A 23,561-nucleotide genomic window follows, 5' to 3' on the forward strand; every position below is an offset into this window, starting at 1 on the left:
AATAAATTTAGAGAAAAAGCTTGGATCTTCAGTTTTAGGTCTGATGAAATCAAAGAGCTTATTCCTATTTGGCTGTAGTGACAAGTTTTACCAGCCCAGTGTGTTGAATTCAGAGCATAAAACGTCTCCTTTTTTTTCTTTCTTTTTTTTGGTGAAAGTCCTGGAAAATGAGTGCATCTGGACACACAACAAAAAGAAGCAGCCAAACATCTGGAATGCACATTAAAAGTCTTTAAAGCAAACATTTAGAAACTCTTTTTTTCTCCCCAAGTGGAATTGCACTGAATTTAAATCACACACTGATGTAGCTGGAGAGGTGGTGTGGCTCAGACGGGAGCTGGGCCGTCTCATTGGCTGAAAGTCGTTGTTCTCATGGGCATCTCTATGTAGGAAAAGAGCAGATCTGCCTGAGAGAAGCATCCGCGGTTTGACCCACAAACCGCGTCATTTGTCCTTGTTCAGCTGTTCTCCATTCTTAAAAAGTGCGAGTTTAGGTTCATTTTTCAACAGTGTAATGATAATATATCACACTAGTCCTTTTCTCCATCTTCACTGCTTCCTGGGGTGAACAAAAGAGGATGAAGAGAGTTTAAACAGGAGTTCAACTGATTCATAAATATGACTACTTCATGTAATTTAAAGGCCCAATGAGCTTGGTACATGGAAAGTCTGCAAACAGTAGTAAGAGAAGATAACTAGAATAGTGATATACATTTATAAAAATAATCAAATTAAATAATATCTTAATACATTTGCACCATGAAAAGTGTATGATGAGATTAAGACTGCAATGAAAATTAACTAATTTTAAAGGAATAGCATTTTGGGAAATATACTTATTTGCATTTTAGCTTTGCTTTAGGACTGGAACAAGCTAGTTGTCTTTGTCCAAAAGTAAAATAAATCCACAACCAGCTAGTCTATTAGTTAATTAATAAACACCATATGGTGATACTGCATGCTTAACTTGCCTCCTTGTTCGATGTCAGAGTCGGTGAGATGCGTCAGGGAAAAGCTGGCGATGCTGGCCGGTGAGATGGAGAAACGGGAGTAGTTTGAGGAGCTGGACCAGCTGGGCTCCGGCACGCGGCCTGTTGCAGGTGGTGAAGAGTAAAAGTGAGACGCTGCAGATGAGGACATAGTCTTTGATACGGCGCCTTTATCCGTCTTGGCCAGGAAGGCAGGCGCCGGCGAGAAATCATCATCCCACTCAAAACCACCACCTGCAGGGATTTCATGATTAAGTCAGGGCATGTAATGGTAAAGACAATTTGCAGGAGCTGCACACATTTAGAGTTTTTGTGTCCTCACCTTCTTCATCCGTGGAGCTTTCAGAGTTGGTGAACCGGTTCAGGTAGCTGGCACTGGACACTGGGCTGCTGAACTCTGGAGCTTGATTGTGTGAGCCTGAGGAGTGGTCACCCAGTTCCTTGGTGGGGGTCTCCTACATCAGAATGAGTTGGATGTTAATTAGAATGGCCACAAAAATAGTGCCTCATCTGTTACACCTATGATACCTCTGGGCAATGAACAACAACATCGACAATACAATACCTGGTCAAACAGGTAGACGGTGACATCATCGAAGAAAGACACGGCTCGTCTGGAGTTATCTGAATTGGAACTCTCAGGAAACGGGGAAGACGACGACGCCTGGACGTTTAGCGTGGTGCGTTTCAACAAGCTCTTCAGGTTCTTTGCACGACTGTCATCTGAGACAATAAATGGCACCGTATGCACGGTATCATCCTCGCTTTCCGAACTGGAGCTGTGTAGCTGGTATCCGCGGACGTCATCGTCAGAGTCGTCGCTGTTCTCGTCCTCCTCGTCCGCATCTACGTCGTCCTCCTGTCCGTCCCGCCTCCCCAGGAAATGCCCCTCCATGTGTGGCTCTTTTATTTTATGTCCATCACTCGCATAGGTCCTGGTTAGTTTAGCATGACCCGAGTGCTCTGGCACTGGCTTTGAAGGGGCAACAAAAGGAAGTTGAGGAAGGAGTTGAGTTGAGGTTTCTAGATCTTCTAATTGATCAGGAGATGTGACATCCTTGAGAAACTCTGGTTTGTTTACATCTTCATGACTGTTGGAAGACTCCGTTGCCTCCGTCTCGCATTTTCCTGCGATATCTGAATCCGCTTCAGATAATATGAGCCCCACATGAGGCGCTTCTCCATCGGCCTGCGCCTCGGCAGCTACAGAAGATTCGTGCTGTGAAACTAGAGAATCGACATCCCTCTCCACGTTGACCTCCAGTGCTGGACCTGCAGCGGCCATGCTGGTCACCACAGTAGAGTTTCTCAGCCACGTGACTTCCCCAGAACCTCCCGCAACCATTTCTTCAGACTTCTTCTCAGGTTCTGATTCATTGTCTGAGAAATAGGCAGAGTCTCTGTAGTTGCTGCCCATGAATGGCTCCTCAGCAGGAGCTACATGAGCTGGTTGCTGGCCCTCACTGGGATCCTCACTGGGAGTATCCAGCACACCCTCTACTTCAGAGATGATGATTTCTGGTGTAACCAGATTTGTAGCAGTCGTGAGGTCCTCTGCCTCCTCTGCCTCTTCTTCTTCTTCGGCAACACTCAAGCCGTTTTTGACAGGAGAATCGTCGTTAACATTCGGCTGAGAGTTCCACTCAGGAGACTCCAGATTCTCTGTCTCATACCCACTGTCGGATATTTTGTACGGAGGCTGAAGTTTGTGTTGGGCTACTTGGGCATTCAGCTCGTCTCCTTGTTCACCTAGCCTGTGGATGTCAAGAGAGTCTAAAGAGTCTGGGGTCTCGGCTGAATTATCTATAGTTGGTAGAGTGGTGGACATACTGTCTTCCAGTAAACTGTCCTGGCTGATCTGGTCCAAAGATGGCCCGGAGACCAACAGAGAAGATCTGACAATAGGACGCCCATTAGAGTCCATAAAGGATTCTTCGTGGTCAGATAGAGCGCTTTCCAGTTCTGTATCTGCATCCTCAATCAGCTCACTCAACAGATCATTACTTGTGAGGTCTTCACTGTGTCCGTTGTCTGAGGACAATGCTGGGACTTGCAGGTTTTCAGGCATTTTACTTTCTATGTGCTGAACATTATTCTGAGAGGTTCTAAGGTCTTCTTCAAGGCTGGGAATTTTGGCATCTGTGCACAATGAGTCTGTAGTGGCACTTTCAGAGATTGCAGGGGTGTGGCCATCAGTTTGACTGATAATAACCCCAAACCTCTCTGAGGTAGAATCAAAACCAGAGTCTGCACCTCTGTCAGAGGATTGTAACAGACCAAGGTCTTCTGTGGAAGAACTATTTCTAACTGGCAGCTGGTTGCTTGTGTTATCTTCTGTGACCACCGTAATGAAAGGCACCAGTGTTTTATTTTCAACCAGAGATGGAGAAAACTCCCCCAAGCTGATACTTGGAGAGTCTAACAGTTCCTGTCTTGAGGATGTGCTACTTGTTGCAGGTTTTAAATAATTGTCTGCTGAGATTAAGCTACCTAAATTCTCAATGTTGTCCCAAGAGCTCATTCTGAAGCGTTCCTCTGGTTCGTGGACTCGACCAGGGAGAAGAAAGTTCTCCTGTAGACTTGAGAAACTTGATCTGTCTTTCATCAGACTGTGGTCTTTGAGAAACATAAAGTTGTCAGCTAGTTTTTCAGAGTTCAGAAGCCTCTTCTCATCTGTCTTCTCCTGTTCCACTTCCACAGAATCCGCCAGGTGAGGGGCTTCTGAACAATCCCCTAAAAAAGAATCCCCATTGCTTTTATCTATATCCACCTCCTGGACTTCTAAAGGAGCACCTTCAAGAAAAGGGTTCCCGTTGCGCTCTGGAAGCTCCATAAAACTCTGTCTCCAGGAAGGAGAGTCCTCTTGTTTGGACCCCCCGTCAGTGAAAATGTTGGTGTGGTATGGACTGTCATTTTCAAGAGACGACCAGACATGGCTGTCTGGTAAATAGGAATCCTTGGAATCAATACTTTGGTGGAAAAAATCAGCATCGGTACTAGACTCATCCAGACGGACATCTTGGAGAACAACAAAGTCTTGCCGGCCTGAACTGAAGTCCATGTCTTGTCCTCTATTCCTATCTTCCCCAACAGTGCTCTCCCCTTGTTCTTCTAGTTGTATGTAGTATTCATTTCCATTAGATGGCTTTTGTGCATCAAACACTGGTACAATTCCAGGAATTCCTGAAGGAGTGTTACCACTTTTTGGGCCCGCTGCTCTGGCACCAGAATCAGGGAAATGGGCCTGGATGTCTTCACTGGAAACAGGAAAGAACATGCTGTGATAGTTCAATGTTGTGTCCATGCCCGAGCGCCCATGGTTGCCCTCATAGTGGTCGTGCTTGGCTGCCTCCCAAACGTACTCAAAGCTGAGACCTTTGCTTGTTTCAGTGACAGTAAGAACTTCGTCGATCTCTTGTCGCAGGGCATCATCAGCAAACTGTTCCAAGATTGGGTACGACGAGTGGCTAACAGTATTCTGCCGTGTGGAAGAGTTCGGTTTGAGAGCATCCCAGCGTTGCTCAAAGTCTTCTTCTATGTCCTTCTGGCCTTGCATGCGCAGGTAGATAAGCAAACGGTGCACTTCCTCTGCTGTGGCCCGCTTGTCTGGAGACAGCCAGCAGAACTGCAGGACCTCATGCCTGTAGTGACAAGGAGATCAGACATCTTTTTAAAATGGTCAAATAACTTTGAGTCCTGCTTTAAAAAAGGTAAACCACTATCATATAGTTTTATTTTAAACTACTATTATATTTATTTGTGCCAATATTCCAAAAACTCACCATCTGTCGGAATAAGGCAGCTCCAGCTGTGACTTAAAGAGTTTGACTTGTTGATCCTTGATCACATGATTGAGAACCTCCCGGTCAGTAAGATGTGGGTACGGCTGGACAGCATTCTCAAAGAGCTCCCACAATGTGACTCCCAAGGCCCTAAGGACAATTGAGGACAAAATAGCTGTTGGATTTCACTGCAGGACAAAAGTAATCTTGTGCAATTTGAATTTAGCAAAAGACCTCGACCTCTTGACCCTAAAGCACAAAACTTAATGTGGGGAGCTGTTATGAACATCCTAACTCACAGCACATTACTGTAAATATAAATAAATGTAATTATTCACAAGCAGCTATGACATAAAGAGCTAAATATAAACAAAAGGTGACTTGGGGAAAGTTCTGAATCTCAATTCATTTTTATTCAGGGTGGATCTTGTGATTAAAACTACCTAACGTAGCTCTGCATTTTTGGACCAAAACGCATTTAGGCAATGAGTGTGAAGTCTGGGAGTCTGAAAAGACTGTGCAGTGTGAGGAGATGCTGAGTTGGTGTCGTGTCCGTGTCTTCACCACCTCTTCTGGAAATTATCCAGATTGTTTGGTAGTTACAAGCCCTTGTATTTGCAGGAAGGGCTCATCTTTCTCAGCAACCAGCCAGAGGTGGACTGCAGATTTATTGTCTTATTCCAAATATACTAAATGTCATGTATACTTAAAGATATATTCTCTCTCAGAGGCCCTTGAATGGAAATCATTTTAATGCATTTTGATTAAATTCAGGTTAACTCAGAGTCATTATGAGCTATGGGTTTTAAAAAAATCTCCAAGTGTCAGTGAAGAGCTGCAGTTTGGTGCCTACCACACATTGCTGGGCTTGGTCTGCTCCATCGTGATCACACCCCCATGGCGCTCGCCCACCAGCTCAGGTGCCAACCAGCGAAGGGGTGCAAACACATCGTCTTCTGTGATGATGTAATCCTCCTATAGTAACATAGTAAAATCAAATCAGTCACACACGGTATTTGCTACTTTTACAAACTGTAACGTTCTAGATTACACTGTAAGTAATTGTGCAGACACTAAAGCTCATTCAGTAGCACTCTGCAACAGGAGACATTTGACCGTTTGTTCGCTCTCGTCGAGGCAGTGCACTCTCCCTTTCCCTCTCCCTTTCTTACAGAAATAGATTTACAGGGTGACCTTATCTTCGAGTATTAAATTCAGACAGGCAAACTGACGGATCAGCAGTATTTAAGGAATGCAGCAGACAGAACTGCCTTGGGACATAACAGCGTGTTCAGTTACAAGACAACCATTAATCTTCAGTGAAACATACAAATGATCAAAAAACGCCGGCACAGTCTCCCTTAAAAAAATATATACTATTTTCTGTGAGGTCATCTGCATAACAAATAAACAGACTTCAGATAGGCAAAATAAGTTCATCAGTTACACACAGTGAAGGACTTCTGATCAGTTGTAAGAGGGACTATGTTGTTAATTTTGGTAAATTTCAGCTCTTTTTGGACAAAAATACACTTCAAACTACTAAACTCTCATTAACATGTGCCTTGTGGAAGAATTTACAGACATTTAACAGGCCACATTTTTTGATGAAAATGGAAGAAAAACAATTTAATACTGCTCTAGCGGTCTCTAAAACACTTTTGGTCCTTTTTTGCAAACCACTAATTTCAATACATATTTTCCTCATCTCTTTTTGGCTAATCTTCCTCACTATTACAACAGCACCGATGTTTTAAGATAAACAGTTTTCACTGCTGGATCCATGATGGATGCCCAGTCTCCCCGACACATCCTTGTAAGCCAGTGTGAGTTTCTCTCTCACTACACAAAGACTCCAGATGGTGGGACTCAAGATGCAGTCAGGCTGCTTCTACTGTATATCACTGTGCTGCTTGGCAGACACTGTGGGTTGTGTTGATAAGCTACAAGCAAAGAGGCCTAACAGATGCATTTGGATCATTAATTTCCATGTGTCAGAGTATTTAGAATGCCTACAATGTGTGTAAATATGTTTAAAAAAAAATCAGATTTTGAGAAACTACTTCTTAATGCACATGTTTTCAGTCAGTTTTAATGACCAAAAAAAAATAAAAAGCTTTTGGCAAGCATTTTGAGTTTTAAAGGTTAGATTACTACAGTCTGTCGGACTGGCGTGCTAACCAAACTCCACCCACATCCTGCTACTACTCCCACCCCCTGCCTGTCGAAGATCTTGAGCAACCACCATTGGACTTTATGAAAATAGATTATTGCCCAACTCAATTGGATCATGTCTATTTAGGAATAAAACTGACTGTTTTTAGCAGTTCCATACAGTAATTACCCAAAAATGTATGCAGAAAATATCTGAAATTTAGGTTTTTGCTTACTTTGTATCTGTAAGGTCCAATTCCATAGTCTCCCACTTTGACAGTAAGATCTCCAGTCAGGTAGCAGTTCCTCAGAGCCAAATCACTATGAGGGTGTCGAGAACAACATAGGGATGGATTAGATACTTACACAAAACCACAAAAACATATTCATTAATTATGGAGCTTACAAGCTGACAAAAACCAAAACCGATCATATCAATTTCAACAAGGAATCCACCATCTTCTCTTCACCTTAAAAGGCTAGGATTACCTCACAGGAAATCAGGGCAAAGGACTCTGGCAAGGGTCATAAGTGACTTTGGCAACTATATGACATTTTTCTACTGTCATTTGCCTCTGCTCTTCACCTTGCAACAAGGCTCAAACGGGGGCTATTCCTGACCCGTGCATACAGCAGCAAGATACAGTTTCTAGAGGGAAACACAAAAACGTTTTGTGACGCTGCCAGGAGAGGGCGTAAAGAGCTCCGAGTCTCTCTCTGCACATTAAGCAGACATGTTTATGGTAGTTAATTTGCACTTTCAACTGTCAGACCAACTGAAATCTCTTTAAGATGAATGGAGATATATTTTAAACTCGCCAGTTGTCCTGCCGTTGGCTGAGGGCCAGACATACAGTAAGGAAATGGGTCCAACTTCTCAGCTCTACAAGGCTGATAAGCGGCGTGGCAGTGATCTCGAAAGGAGCAAACTAGCAAGTACTTCTACTGAAAATATATGTTGAGCAATCCCTAAACCATGCCTTAAAAGAAAACCACTTTTCACAATTTCTGAATGAGAATATTACAAGACGTTTTACAGCCCCAGTCTCAACCATGCATGATTGCAAAGCTGAGGTTTCAGCTTTGGATATCCGCCCACACAGCACTTGCCCTGGGGGGGGGTTTGTGTCTGTGGAGCTGCACCATAAATCACTTCTCATTCAGTTCCACCAGCATGTGGCTGCACTCATCATTCAGCAAGTGTAACCTTTTTTTTGTGTGTAGCATCTGAACTTAAGTGCCACAGAAATATTTTTACGATTGCAAATGAAATTTGTATGCATGGGGGGAGCTTGTCGAACTCCCTTTGAGTTGTAACAAGGATTAAAACACAACGCCCAATATGAGGCTATCCTCTTACAAGCAAAGAGCAGAATCATCATATCCCCCTGGCAGCGGACAGCTGACACTGTGGCTATGCATGGGATCTGTGTTATTGGAACCCTCACAGCTTATTCTGAGCATGCAAAATAGAGCTGATGAGCTGAGCATCGTATGTAACCCCGAGCCACACGAACACCCTCTGTCCCCATACTAGCAGCCAGACATCCAGTACTCTCTGGGGTAAAAATGAAAATGAACTGCAGCCTCTCCGCTGTACACACCTTTTTTGGAGAACACTGGTTGGACAGTAAGCACTAGAGTAAAACTAACAGTTGACCCAAGTCTTAACAATCTTATTTTTGTGTTTAGTGACATTAAATATCCACTAAAGTTCCTATATATTTATAGTATACCATGAACATTGTATTAGTGTTGATCTTGATTCAAACATTATGCCATATGCATATGTATTATGTGTTGACAAGACGCAATATGCTCTTGTTGAGTGAGATATAACCTTTGTCATTTAGCTTTCTAAGTATTTAGATTTGTGCAAACATTTGCTGAAATTTCAGCATTTTAATGCAGTCCAAATGATAAAGACAAAAGGTCAGAAAATACTAAACATGATCACCTATCTTTTCTTATTAAAAATACATACAAGTAAGAGTGTAAAGAGAACTACGGCGACATAAAGTAATAACTATTCAATTAAGAGAACTAATAATCTAATTAATTGAACTGTGGCAGAAAAGCACACAATACTTTATGCAGTACTACTGCAAACAGAACGCACAAAAAAAAAAAATACTTGTTCGCTGATCCCTGTCAATTTTTTTTTTTTAAAGCGCACACAATACCAGGTTATAAATAAAATATGAAATTGCAACGCGTCTGTCACTGAAAGAGTGAGCATCACTATAAACAGCAGCCGCATTCTTTGACAGACGAACAAAAGCACAATACGCTTAGTGCTTCTTAAACCTGTGAGCTTGTATGGGTGTTGCAATTCTGATGCGCTACCTGTGCAGGAAGTTGTGTTTGTGAAGGTGAGTGACACCAGCAGCGATTTCGCAGGCCATCCTCTGCAGCTGCAGCAACTCAGCATTTCTGAACATCCAGTCCTGCTGAGACAGATAGCCCCGCAAATCCCCCTGCAAAAACACAAACACACACACACGTTTAACAAAATCTAACAAAAACCTTCAATCAATCCAGAAGAATCTTATCTGTATTATAGCAACAGAAGGAATTGGGCAAGCGATGTTCGTTAAATGCAATGCGCAGAGACCGCCACACGGGGGCAGCAGACTCTCCCTTTTCTGTCTCCTCAGCACTTCTCACTGCGGATGTGGGAGAGGACCAAATAGGGGTAGAACTGTTTAATGGACCTCTATACCGGGTCACAGAGATTTATAAATAAAAAAAAGTTCAGCTCAGGTCAATGAAATAAACTGTGCTTGTGTCCATTTGGGTGCCGGGAACCCCTGAGTGGAGGAGAGCAAACAACGAGGTGTCCCGAGAGCAAAGCAGGACATGGCTCTTTGAGATGATTGACTGCAGCACATAATACACACACACACACACACACACACAGACACACACACACACACACACACACACACACCCACACACACACCCACACACACCCACACACACCCACACCCCCACACACACTTAGAGAGTGATACTGAGTCTCATGTTAGAATGTAGCTCACCGGTGTGACTGATCATAGTGCTGTGAGAATATACGAATCTTGAACAAGGAGTTCACCTCTGTTCAGATCACAGACCCACGGGGCTCTTTGTGAGGGACTGCACATTGTAATTACAAAAAGAGTGTCCGTTGTGTGCCTGGGTGGACACCTGTAGTTATTCACACACATGACACACACTACAACTTGAGACAGTGGACATTTTAGAGAACAGTATATTTAACTCTGACCTAACTGTGAAAGTTGTTTCAGTTATGTGGGCTTTTGGGATCATGCTCAGCACAGAGCTGCAGCGAAGGAGACTCCCAATTAGCCAGCAGACCGAAGCTCCCCTAAGGAATGCGGTCCTAAGAACATACTGTACACACGCCGGAGTCACAGAATATGTGGGGTCCTGCTGTTGAAAATATCAAAACCACATGCAGCTACTGAGCGGTGAAGTGTGTGTTTAAGTGTTTACAAAGAGTGTTCTTTCCCCTGAGCTATCTCACGACAAGCAGCTTAAGTTAGATGAGTCGTCTTACGTAAGCAGTGTGGTTTGCTTTGACCACATTTATCCCTGCTACACACACACACACACACACACACACACACACACACACACACCTCTGAGAAGCAGTCTTCACAGAAGAGCTATATCCAATGTATGGTAAGTGATACGCTGTGCCCGTCTTTATTTGTGATGGCTTCTCGGCAGGTGATGAGGTCTGGGTTTCAGGGGGAGGATCCAGGGCCGCTAATGAAACAACATTTAGTGTGAAAGGCTAAAACAATTAGGCCTTGTGTCTGACCCGTGAATAAACAAGAATGTACTAAGTTCTGAATGAACAGATTTGTGTCTGGCTCAGCTATCACATGATCAAGTTGTGTAAAAAAAATAAAAAAGTAAATCAAGTTATTTAAGTCCTCTATGCTACTAGTGGATACTAAAAGCGGGCTATTTTCTGATTACTGTTAGCCAGTGTTGCGTAAGACACTCAATAAACTACTTTATACGTATTACTCCTTTACTTAACACCTAGTATTAAAAATAATTAGTTACATTACTATATTACCTTCCAAGTCAAAACTAAGAAATTAGTTACATTAGTCGTTGTATTACTAGATTACTTTCGTTCGAAAGGTGCTCATGGAGACCCACACGCAAGTCCATGAAGTTTCTGAGAAACGCGTTATTGCCCAATACTGATGTAAGCTAAATAGAGCAAGTGGACCATAGATGGGCTTTTTCTAACCGCAAAGAGTGTAACCAACAGTTAAATTAATATTAAAGAATGAGCTTCATCAATAGTCTGTAGAAGTCAAAAAGGACATCAACATCAAGAAAGGACAACTTTACCCACAAGGGGAAATATAATACTCAACATGCCAAGTGAGTCAGTAATGTTTAACTTAATAAAACAGTAATAGAGTCCTTCAATAACATTGTGAGGATTGTTGCTTTAACAACTGCAATAAAGGGAGCGGATCAACAACTTTCGAACGCCAGGAGTCAAGCTGGCTCATGACCGAGACCCTGAACCAGAGAAGGGTCTGCCTCGGCCCTAATGTCTTAGCCAGGCACCAGGCAGGAGATCTATGCATTAGAAGCCGTCACTCACTCCATGGTATGTGACATTCTGTGGCCCCGGCACCAGTTGCTTGATGTATTTTGATGTGTAAAATGCTTTGACTCAGGGTTACCCGGCATAGGCGAAACAGGATGGGAAAAACACCATCAATGACCAGGCTAACCGAGGGAAAGTCACAGCCGAGTGGCTTTTTGGGATTCATCTTGTCCACCGTCACATTTCATTTTGTGTTTCGGCATCTAGAGGATGATAGACGTGGCCTGAAGTGGTAAGAGGACACAAGAGCAGCTTCAACCCTGTTCTTTCGACATGGAGCTAATGTTACATGCAAGTAGTGCAAATGAAACATGAACGGTAGATACTGAAAGAGAGGAATCAAGTATTGTGCCAGACAAAAGCCCACTTGGATGAAGTCCTAAAAACTCTTAATCCAGCTAGAGATAACGAGTATAGACATCACTCGGTTGTTCTACCTTCACACATTATCACCTTCAGCCAACAGGACCTGGTCTTTAAACAAAATCCTTCCAAATGACTCGCACACACCTGTGATAAGTCCTTTCCATCTCCTGTCAGAAACGTTACTAGAGCTGGCCGGGAAAGACCACAATGCTGGGACACGGGCCAGCCCGGGCAGCTGGACAATACCCGACCAACAACGTTATGCAATGTCTGGGGAGACCAACTGCACCACGCTGGACACAATATCAGGTCGGACTTATGGGAAGGCAAGGAGGAGGGGGGGGGGGGGGAGGAGCATTTCTGTCACCTAAACAGCAGAAATGCTTTTCCTTTGTTCCAACAAGCAAATAAAATGTGACTCAACATCCAAAAGCAACTAATAAGTTACATAAAATTCTGATTTGAATCCACCGGCTAGATGGGATATTCCCCTGTAAACAACTGTGAAGTCGAACTTCATGACTCATGTTGTATTAATGGTAACCACATAAAGGATAGTCTGTATCTTGGCATCAGGCAGTAAGTCAAGCAGGTGGAAACAGATGCCTACTGCAGCCAAAAACAACACCATGAGAGCAGCAAGAGCAGACTAAAAGTTACAGACCAGACATCGAAACAATATTGCTGAAACTCGCTTTAAAAGAATAAGGCAAATAATTACTAGTTGCAAGAATATTCTGGAGTTTTAATACGCCCTCACTACAGATCCACATAAATACAGCTGACACGCACACACCTTACAATCAGTCAACCAGTAGCAATTATTACAGACATGCAGGGACTATTTAAGTGGACTGAATGTTGTCTCCATTCTAAGGTATGTTTTGATGCTGCAATTAGGCTACGTCACATTTTACAGTCTCAAATGTTTAATCAACATCTCTCTGACAGACTAGTTTGTATTACAGGTTGTATTGCATTACAATGTGCCGTGTTTATAATTTCTTGGTTACTTAAGTCCATGGTGCAAAATGCTACTGTACTTTCTATCGCAAAGGTTTGTCTGGTTAATAAATCAAAACAGACACCAAGGTGGTGTATATCTTTAGGGGACGTTTTTGCCTCCTTGCATTCGTCACTAGGCACCCCATAGGTTTCTTGAGGAACAGTTTAGTTTATTTTAGACTCACTTAACACGCACAATGTGCAATCCATAAAAATGTACAAACACAGCAACTGGTGGAGCTGACACCAGAGGAGCGTAAATGGAGCCTGTTCCTTTACTGGGTGAAGTGGGAATGTGAGAAGTCCAAGGCTTAGACTAGCTATGCAAGTTCGGCAAAAGTAGGGAAGCCGAGGAGGAGGGAGGGCCGAGTGCTCCCGGCAGTCGGGGACAGAAAAGGTAAAGAGAAGCAGATAAATCAGCTGCCATGACCGTGTCTGAGTTACTTCAATATGTTATGAGGAACAGAGAGGCTGCTTCGGGATTCCAATCCAGATGGTCAACAGGGCAGCTCAGCGATGCACGAATGCTGGACAGTATTTAAAAGAGGTCTTGCCCTATATTTTTGGGAGCTTAACAAGCTGACCTGAGATCATTTTTAAATATCTCAATTATTGAAGCCTTCCAAGCGTAGCAGCAGTCAATCTCTCAATTCCTTGACACTAGTGCACAAACATTGTATGTTAAATGGGGGAAAGCCTGCAGAAAATAAAAATAGGATTGCACACTGCTGATTTATTTCATTCCCATGAATGTATTATGAGTTGAAATCATACACAATCAACAACATTTTGTACATTAAAAAAGGGGGTTAATGGAGCATTGTGTGCTTTTAAATAACATTTAGAAGAGCATGTGGTCACTCACCATTTCACAGTACTCAAAGACAAGTAAGAAGGGAATGGCCTCCACACACTGTCCCATGCATTGGAGGATGTTTGGGTGCTGCAGCACTCTGTATAGACAAAATATCACAAAGCCTGTTGAAACGGATGCTTGAGGACTGGAGTAAGCCTTGAAATAATACCTTATAATAATATCTGTACGATTTGAGAGGAGATTAGGTCCGATACAATATGTAGGTCTGCTAACTTTATATAGATGTCATACAGATATGTGTGTCCACATTTACTGTATTGCAAGTCCTTCCACACATTTTTAGCATTATGAAAGTGAAGTTAGAAACTTTTAGATTAATCACCAACAAATTTGATAAATTAATAATCTTTATGAGACATTTTTTAAGAAAAAAATTATTCTCTGATTACCGTTTCCTAAATGTGTATTCAGATTTTGTTCCCCCTCTATGACAGTAAAGTGAATGTTTCTGACAATTTACAGACGAAACAATTTACCCATTAATCGAAAAAATTATCTTAATTTTGTATCTGTTTGTTGCAGCCCTACACATATTAAATATCTTAATTATAGATCACCTGATTAAAAATAATAGCCTGTATGTGTATCTGTTTACCTGTATGGATCTCCCTGCTGCAGGAAGTCATTCTGCTCCTTGGCACTTGCATTAGCTTTTAACTCCTTCACCACCACCCTGGCTCCTCCTGGATCAGTGTAGACTTCACTCAGAAGGACCTGTTGGTACACGACGATACTTTAGCATAAACACGATACAGAAAATAGAGACAAAGAGTACGTATTCCTCTTTGATAACATGTTAAAAAGAGGCAAAACTGCAGCAATAACTGTTGAAAAAGGCAACAGAGTATTCCTCTGGACATGTTGAGAATTAGTCGGAGAGCATGTGTAAATACAACATAAAACAGCAATAAAAACACAGGAAGATATTTGAATGAGGCGGCTATTCTGTGCTTGTATACAGTTTAATTTCCAATATATGCTGCAAATAAATGTATAGTGACTTTAATGTGAAAAAAATATTAACATTGCACACAAAAATGGGAAGATGATTTGTGCAACGTTCAGTTGCAACAGATTTAGAGAATAAATCCACCCTGTGGCACATATGGTGCAGACTGCCACCTTTAACACCCTCTAGTTTAAGGTCATATCGAATAAACATGTTAAAACAAAACATGACCATAACTTTCAGTTTTTTTTTTTTTTATCTATGCAAAACTTGTACATTAATGAAACCAATCTCACCTGACCAAACCAGCCGTTGCCAATCTCTTGGATATAACTGAGACTGTGACGTGCTACCTGGAAGCCTGTGGATCCCTCTGTGAAACCGACCACAAAACAATGTTAATTGTTAATTTACAAGTTTCATCTGGAGTTTTGGAAAAGTTACATTTGTTAATCTCAACTGTAGTGATATAAAAAAAAATTTAAAAAAAGTCCATCCAAAAACCCAGCTATTAAAATAATTACAAATCTGCAAGTGTGCATGCGTCTGACCTGTGATACAGACAGGAGGCTGGAGGTGTGGGGGTCCAGGCAGCGCCACAGGGGACACAGCGAGGGTGTACACCTCGGCTGGGGACTGCATAGAAGGCGTGTCCTCTGCCGGTGGAGTGAAGTCAATCTCATCGTCAAAGTGGTCCTCAAACTCCTACATCGATAGACATCAAGAGTGGATTAAAAACCGGCTGGCCATTCGACTACAACCCAAAACTGCAGGGCATATATTTCACAAACAAGCCTAAATTCACAGACACTGTCCCTTACGATCGATCCTCACTCCATGTATTCATTAGGTGTGGCATGCATGGGAGCAGGTGGAGCTGAGTCCGTTTGACTACCAGCCTGCCAGGACTCTCACCTTGAAGTTAATCTCCCTTTCCTTGCAGCAGGTCACACAGTTCACTAGCAACACCACCAAGGCCAAAAGCGCCGTCAGCGATACCACCAATGACAGGTAGACAGAAACAGGCAGTGTGTCCCCTTTGCTTCCACCTGAAATGAGAAAAACAAGACAGAAACTATGCTGAATTATTCACATTCACAGCTGTGCATCATTTCAGAATGAATGAAGAAGAGGATAAAAGTTGGCACCAAGCAAACCAAGCATAGACGTGTGTTTATTTGACAGTAACCCAACGCACCAGTAGTCTACTGGTCTTCTAAATCCACCCACAAGAAAGGTTAATTTAACAAAAAACAAACTGCAGCGCTCTTAAATTAAACTTCTATAGCGTATTGCGCCATGTCACTATCAACTCCACTGCAACTTAACACCGAGCGAGACAAACAATAACTTATGATTGTATAAAATGTCAAAACAGTGATTTTTTTTTATTTATATATAAATAAAAATAAAAAAGTGGTGTACAATTTCTACAAACATGACGTGACAATTGTGGCTCTTCAGGCCAACCTCTACCCCTCATCAGCCATTCAGAGAGACAGTTGTGGGGGTGTCCACTGGTTGATGAGCAGCTGATGGTGCAGCAGTGGTGACAGCAAGTGTTAGGTCTGCGCTGGCGGAGATGCTGCTGGCCCAGCAGTCAGCTCGATTGTCAAGGCTGACGGCAGCCTTGCAACCCGCCCACTGCGCTGCTCAGCTGCTGCTCTCACACTACACTGATGCTGACCAACATTAACACAGAGGCTTCCCAATTTAGTGCAACACAACATATTTGTTCGGGAGACTACTTCACACGTAAAGCACATTAACTATTAAAAGGCCCAATTTATTCTAACCCGTGATCTATTCTTGTGATTAACATAGATAATGTGCTGTTACAGGAAATAATAGTGGGCTCAGGTGGACAGCAAAAACAAACCTATACCAGATTATCATGTCCAAATGTCATTGCTCCTTTGAAAGGTATGAGTACCCTTCACTTTTGTCTGTCAGAAGACGTTCAAGTTAATGCTTCCCGCTTGATGGTTTAATGGATTTTGTGAATGTCGTTTTTGTTCTCATTGTATCAGTCAGAAATGGTGTTGATGTCATCTGCAAAATCTTGCTGAATGCAAATACACCAGTTATTAATTTTGTAATTTCACTTTTTGCTATATACATTGTAATAAATGTAACATAATCTCAGCCAACTGCATCATCTGGCATTGTGTGCATGCGTGCTAGAAGAATAGTGAGATTTTGTGTCCCCATTCTTCCTCCTGTGTTTATTCTGTCTCCCACTGGTTGTAGCTTGTCAGGTACATCCTGTCTGCTGGAGGGGAAATCAACACCTACTGAGTCTCCTTCTGCTGAACTACAAATGCCTGACAGATGAAGGCAAGTGCTGAATACATCCAGACTACAAACCACCTTCTAGTTGGTTTATTATCAGCAAATGGAGGAGAGAAACAACAGACTTGGAGTATAACTGTAATACAAAATGTAAGCCCTTCGGAACGAACGAGAAACCAGACTCAATGTGTCGACACTAAACTGCTTCTTTTTTTTTTTTTTTTACACATATAAACTGTGCTTTCACGGATAAAATCAATCTGAAAAATTCATTGCAGTGTGGGTGGCATGCAAATCTTCTCCAAATGACAGCAGATGCTTGGTTGGACATAGTCTGATCCTGGATTGTAAAAAAAAAAAGAATCCTATTTTCTGATGTCCCCAAATCTCTTTGAATAGCTTATCCCACGGTAAATGTGTCATAATTAATCTGTATTTATATATAGGTTGCTTGAGGAGTTGTTCTCACAAGCATACAATTGTGAACTAATCAATGCTCTTAGTGCAGCCAGCAGCATATTAATTATTGTTATCTCAAACTACCTTTTTGATAAATCTATTTCACATCAATGCAGATTGAAAAATAAATAGACATTCAACTGAATGTAAATGAGAGCATCTAAATCATGTGTTCTGCCTTATTGAAACCTTGCCTGTAGGAAGCGAGCAAAGAAACTGGGATGGGTCAGTCACACCCGTTGGCAAATGATAGTGAGATTTTGCAATTATTTTCAGTTTACAGGAATCTCCAAAAAATGCATGTTGTTTTTATGTATAAACAGTGCTTTTAGATTTATCCACATATGCATGGCCTAAACCATTGAACATGTTATTGTTAAAAGGTGACATAGTGGTAACTTTGGCAAAACCCCAGCCTTTGTGCACAAAACCTTTAGCACGATCAAAATAATTATTCTGGCAGCCTTTTCCCCATCTCATAAATAAATAATTACCTTGAAATTAAATAGAGGTAAGAACTTGTAGAGGCTGAAAAGTAGTCCAACAACCGGCTGAGCAGTGATCTTACTACAACTCATGTCTGCTCTGAACATCCAGGGGGCAGACGAGATGAGCAGCAATCACTGTATCTCCCCAGGGAGCATTACATATGATCCAGAATGTTAGCCATGATTGAGATTAATTGCATCTCTACCAGACTATGCCAATCTATCACCGATAAAAATAGAAAGGATTGCTCAGCTTGGTCTCTTTACTTATGATCTAAACTGGATCACAATAATACAAATATTAATCATGCTTGCTTGGTCTAAGACATCACATGCAACCTGGCCTTTAGAAACGTAAAAGGCAGATATCCTGTGATGCCAACTGTAAAAAGTTTAAATACACGAAACACTGATATTTTACCTATTTCTAAATATTGGAGGTTTCCTCAGGATTACATCCACAAATCTCTCTTTTCTGTGCTAAAGATTGTAAGAGAGAAACAGTGTATACGGTGAAATATTAATGAGAAGAGGAATTAAAGATTAAAAGGATCCGTCATCAGGACACAGGCCTCGTAGATGTAGCTCTGGAGAGGTGTACTTATAACTGTTGAAAGAAAGCATTACCCATCTTGCAATGTATCTTCGACATCAGGAGGGTGAGTCTTAAGTCGTATATGGGCTGCTGAAGGTTATACTTAATTCCTCTGAGCTACAGTTATAAGTGGAAGGCACAGGTGGACAACTGCTTGCTGACACTGCTCAAACAACAGAAATCTGCTTAACATGCATCCATCAAAACCACAGACTGCACAACATTTTACAACAATTGACACATCCGCAACACAAGGAAAATAACACGAGGAAAACACGAGGAAAATATAATTAGGGAGCAATACAGACAAATTATCGCTCTCTGGAGGGCAGAAACAATGTCATAATAGGTCAACAAAGGCAAAAGACATGATGTGTCCCAGACACTCCACTGGTCCTGCTTTCCCTTCTAAATATAAAGTAAGAGCAGTAAAAATGCACGACCTTCAGCGAGAGTAACGGGTTTTACCGTAGCTTAGCATACATTAAGAAATCAAATGTAGGTCTTGATCTCTATTTAGACAGCTGTTAGTTGGACTAGTGAGTTACAGAGCCACACATACTCTACAGTTTAGATAAACATCAAATCTCCATGAACATTTAGAACATGAAACGATACATACTGCCTGCATTACTGTACTGGTGCCGTGTCACTCAACAGCCCACTCCCCCCACCCCCACAGCCAGGGTGCTATCAGCACAGCCTCATACGGAGAGAGGGAACCCCTGACTGGGGTCTTCTACTATATCATGAAGAAGACTTTTCGTTCCCAAAGTTCAAAACTACACATCCATCAGATCAAGCTATTATCAGACCATCCTTTTATGAAATGAATCCAAGAGAGAGCTGAATGATAAACAGAAAATGTACATCCCTGAGTCAGATCCAAAATATGTCAGAATGCCTATTTTTCACAAAACACTATCTCCATCCACAATTATATCAAACAACGTGCGTATCAGTCACTGGCAGGAGCAATTGTTCAGAGAGAATTCCAATTGGCTTCAATGAGGCTTAACTTCACAACAATCCAGCGAATGATATTGGCTACAATCGCAGACAGCTTTTCGATACAAACAACCCCGTCTGTTTCAGCCGAGCAACAGGGTTCCAGGCAGTGCAGGACGCCCAGAGAGGCTGCAGCAGCAGTCAAATAGAAAAAAACAGTAGCTGGGTCACGGCAGCGCTACATGGGATCAGTTCTCCTCGGTTAGGCCTTATCTGAGTCATGGGTTCATATTATAAGTTGGCAGAATGACTCAACTGGTTTTTGGGACCAATACGGCAGGGAGCTGCCAGGTCTTATTTCGGATCCACTGCATATTTCAGGAGGCATTCACACAGAGGAGGAGCTGACCCATTTTTGCAAATTTCACCCACCAGTGTCCACAAGTGGCTGTCTGTACTTTCAGTTATGTACAGGATGAGGGATGGCATGGTCTGGCTGGCATGTTTGGGTTTTACTAGGATTTGTCTGGCTGTTATGATAAGAAGCACTACGCCTCATCAATCAAATGCAGAGCCAACACTTGCGGCTGCCCTTGTAGGAATCCATATTGGATAAGCTTGTGTTCTGTCATTTTCAATTATATATTAGTAATAGCTCCACTGTCAAAACAATAAAAACATCACTTCATAAACTGATCCACAGTATGTAAAAGCAGCAGCATCCCATACATCCTGTGGTGGTTATCACTGTATCACTGAGCAATGTAGTGGAAGATTAAGGCCAAAGCGTCCACCTTGACTAACAGACCGGATGGGCCACTATCACATGACTGTTACTGCAGTTGAAACATTGACACGTCCGTTAAAGCTTAACTATCTACCTTTACTCATGTTTGATGTGTGTAAACACCACATGTCACTTGGAGACCAGCTTCGCACGTGACTTTCCAGTTACAGTTACCAGAATAAAAATCAAAAATGTTAACAATCAAGTATAACTGTATCACATCTGGACACGATGGAAAGTAAAGATTGAGGAAGGGGGGCAAAGAGCAGGTTGTAATAAAAGCATAAAAAGCATGCTCATATAATAATTGTAACATAACTTTCCGGCAAGCTGTAGTATAATTAGCAAACAACACTGTTGCAAATCATTGACTGTGGCTGATAAGATTGGAATGTGTTATGGTTACACATTACCAACCCTGACTGCAGCATATTTAAGACTGCAATTTTTAATCTGCAGCATGTTGAACAACTGAGCATCTTGCTTTGAAAAGCTGCACACAAAGTGAAATGCTGAAACATCCCTGTGTCTCTGAGTGGATGAATGGCATCTGCAACATAAGTGATTATTTGTGTGGTTGATTTACTGTAACATTTATTGGTGAATCAAAATTCTTAATTTTGTTTGGAAAACAGTGAATATGTTGAAAAACATTCAATTTAAAATGTGGTGAAACCAAATCAATATTAATATCTGACATGGTGAAACCAAATGATTGCATATAAATGACAAATTACTAAAGGAACATCAAAATTGTCACAAATTAGTTATTTGTTGGTCAATGATCAATTACAAAACAGTAATCTTATATCGCAAGTAAAGCCGATTGAATTGCTTCATACATTCAATTCCTCCTGGTTCAATTCTGCCCTAAACAAGAGTCTCTGAATCAACATGTGAAGTGTTTCATCACCGTTTCCTTCCATGACTACACCTTGATTCATCCAAAAATACTAAAATGATCACACCCGTGACACAACCTGTGATGAGGAAACAGTGTTTCCATGCTGGTAAGCCAACATCCAGCCTATTGTCCCATAAACTTGGTTAAATGTCAATGACGGGACCAACCCCACTGACAGATAAACATGTCTGTCCCTGCAGTTACAAAAGGCTGTACTATATTAACTCACACATTACTGCTCCCTAAAGGTAAACTCATCTGAGTTAAACATTAGTCAGAATTAAACTAGACGAGATTAATAAGTATCTTCTGAGTTCTCTTTGAGCTCAACTGTAAAGTGTTTTGAGTGTTTGTGACAATGACATGCTGTTACTTTTACATTATAAGCATGATTAAAACATGCACCAGTCCATAAAGAAAGAAACAATTGCCATCCTGTTAACCGTGTTATCAAATAAACAATAGCAATCAGTACAAGTGTACGTGCATTGAAAAAGTATTTAACAGGAAATGCAGCCAAGTTGTTGTGTTGTTAGCTTTTAGCTGCTGATTAGCAGAAACACTTGCTAGCTCAGCAGCTACATAGACAGGAGTTGTAGTGAGTAAACAAACAATAGCCGTGTCTCAGCTCTACAGTGAGCTGTCTCACCTGATTTGTGGGGATATTGAAGAGGGGCACCTTCCGACAGCCAAACCGCCGACAGGAGAATCCCACCGGCCAGCAACAACACATATCCGTGGCGGCTCCTCATCCTCCTCCTGGCTTAGCTAACACAAATGTTAGCTATTTGGAATCGTCGTCCTAGAAAATAAATGTCTGTGTTGATGCCAAACCGCGTTTTCTAATCATTGATAGCCAGTTCAACGTCAGCGTGTGCTACATAAATAAGCATTATAATATAGTATGTTTAACGTTAGCTACTTACTGTCACACCAGCTAACTAGCTTCAGCTAGCATATCAATGCTAACAGTTTCAGCTGACGACAGCAAACACCGCTACGAGACGTAGGTGTTCCGGTGTCCATGGAGAGAAGCTCAGCCTTCACAACGTGTCATATCTGATGTATGTAGCCTCGTGTTATTTAAATTAACACAGATAAAGGGAATTAACCAGGAGCCTGACTGTCATGAAACAGCTACCCACCAAAGCGCCATGTTCCTGTACAACGTCACATCACGAAATGAGGCGTAAAACCTCAAATGATTGACATGCGATCAAGCCAATCACGACGAAGAATACCTTCGTGTGAAACACTCGGAGCCAATCAGCTTCGAGTTTTATTATCAGGCATATAAATCCAGTGCTGTGTATCAAAGCTGAAGAGAGCTTTATACATCCAGTCACTTGCCAACCATGTGAGGCACGCAATACTGATTTGTCTCCAATATATGTTTATTTGGGGATTTATGGCCAGTCATAAACTGCCCAGCAGTGTTTAATGGGTGGTTATGGTGATTTGGCTGGTGCATGGACCATGCACCATGCGCACCTTGAACTATATCTTGAGGATTGGTTTTCATTTGTATTATTGTGTTTTCATGTACATGTTGCTGGCGGATGATTTACCGGGAAGCATTATGAAATACTCAAATCCCCCAAAAATATTAAACTATATTTTGGTTTCAATTGCTACAAGAATGATGCTCTTGAAAAGTCAACTTGTTATTTATCTCAGTTAAGGACTATTCCTCTATATTTCTTTTTTCTTTTTAATTACTTTCAAGCCATAGCCTATGATAATTGTTTTTTTAAGAGCTGTGATAAAACCTTAATAACGAATATACCCCCAGATGTAATTATTGTAATACTCTGTATGTGTGTTAACAAGACAATGCCACATATTTCCCCTGTGTTGTTTATAGCTAAGACTTATGACAGCGGCATATTCATGTTTACATAGTGTTTTTATTAAAAAGATATATATTACCATACATATTTAAAACTAAAATTAAATCCACATAGCTGATTGATCATTATCACATTTATTTCATGAAAGATGTTGCTTTAACTGAGTAAACTTGCTTCTTTATTTCATATAATTAGTCCTTATTAATATTAATGTAAACAATAGTATAATCATTAGTTGTAGCAATAGCAGTAAAGACAGTAGTTATAAGATGAATATTATATGAAACAAGTTTCACTAGTTAAAATACAATAATATTTATGATTGATTATTATCAGATTGGAATGTCATAATTATGTCCTGGTGCCTGCAGGTTTGCACAACAATATGAGTGAGAAAATCATCTGCTCTGATTAACTGATGAAGGAGGAGGAGGCATTCTGTGGCGTGGGGGAAATCTCCCTGGGTTTGAG

General features: G+C 41.5%; 1 protein-coding gene across 1 annotated transcript; it reads right to left on the bottom strand.

The window, feature by feature from the left end:
• Positions 1-530: 530 nt before the first annotated feature.
• On the bottom strand, positions 531-21,992 carry lmtk2 (lemur tyrosine kinase 2; the record flags this gene model as incomplete). The annotated part of the gene is made up of 14 exons (XM_079232986.1): positions 531-555; positions 968-1,223; positions 1,312-1,444; positions 1,555-4,630; positions 4,772-4,921; positions 5,625-5,746; positions 7,162-7,246; positions 9,272-9,402; positions 13,807-13,894; positions 14,414-14,532; positions 15,064-15,140; positions 15,319-15,472; positions 15,683-15,816; positions 21,890-21,992. 14 exons carry the CDS (start codon positions 21,990-21,992, stop codon positions 531-533), a joined length of 4,653 nt encoding a protein of 1,550 aa, XP_079089112.1.
• Positions 21,993-23,561: the final 1,569 nt, after the last annotated feature.

Source organism: Taurulus bubalis, assembly GCF_910589615.1.
Source record: "Taurulus bubalis genome assembly, chromosome: 17".
Classification (NCBI taxonomy): domain Eukaryota; kingdom Metazoa; phylum Chordata; class Actinopteri; order Perciformes; family Cottidae; genus Taurulus; species Taurulus bubalis.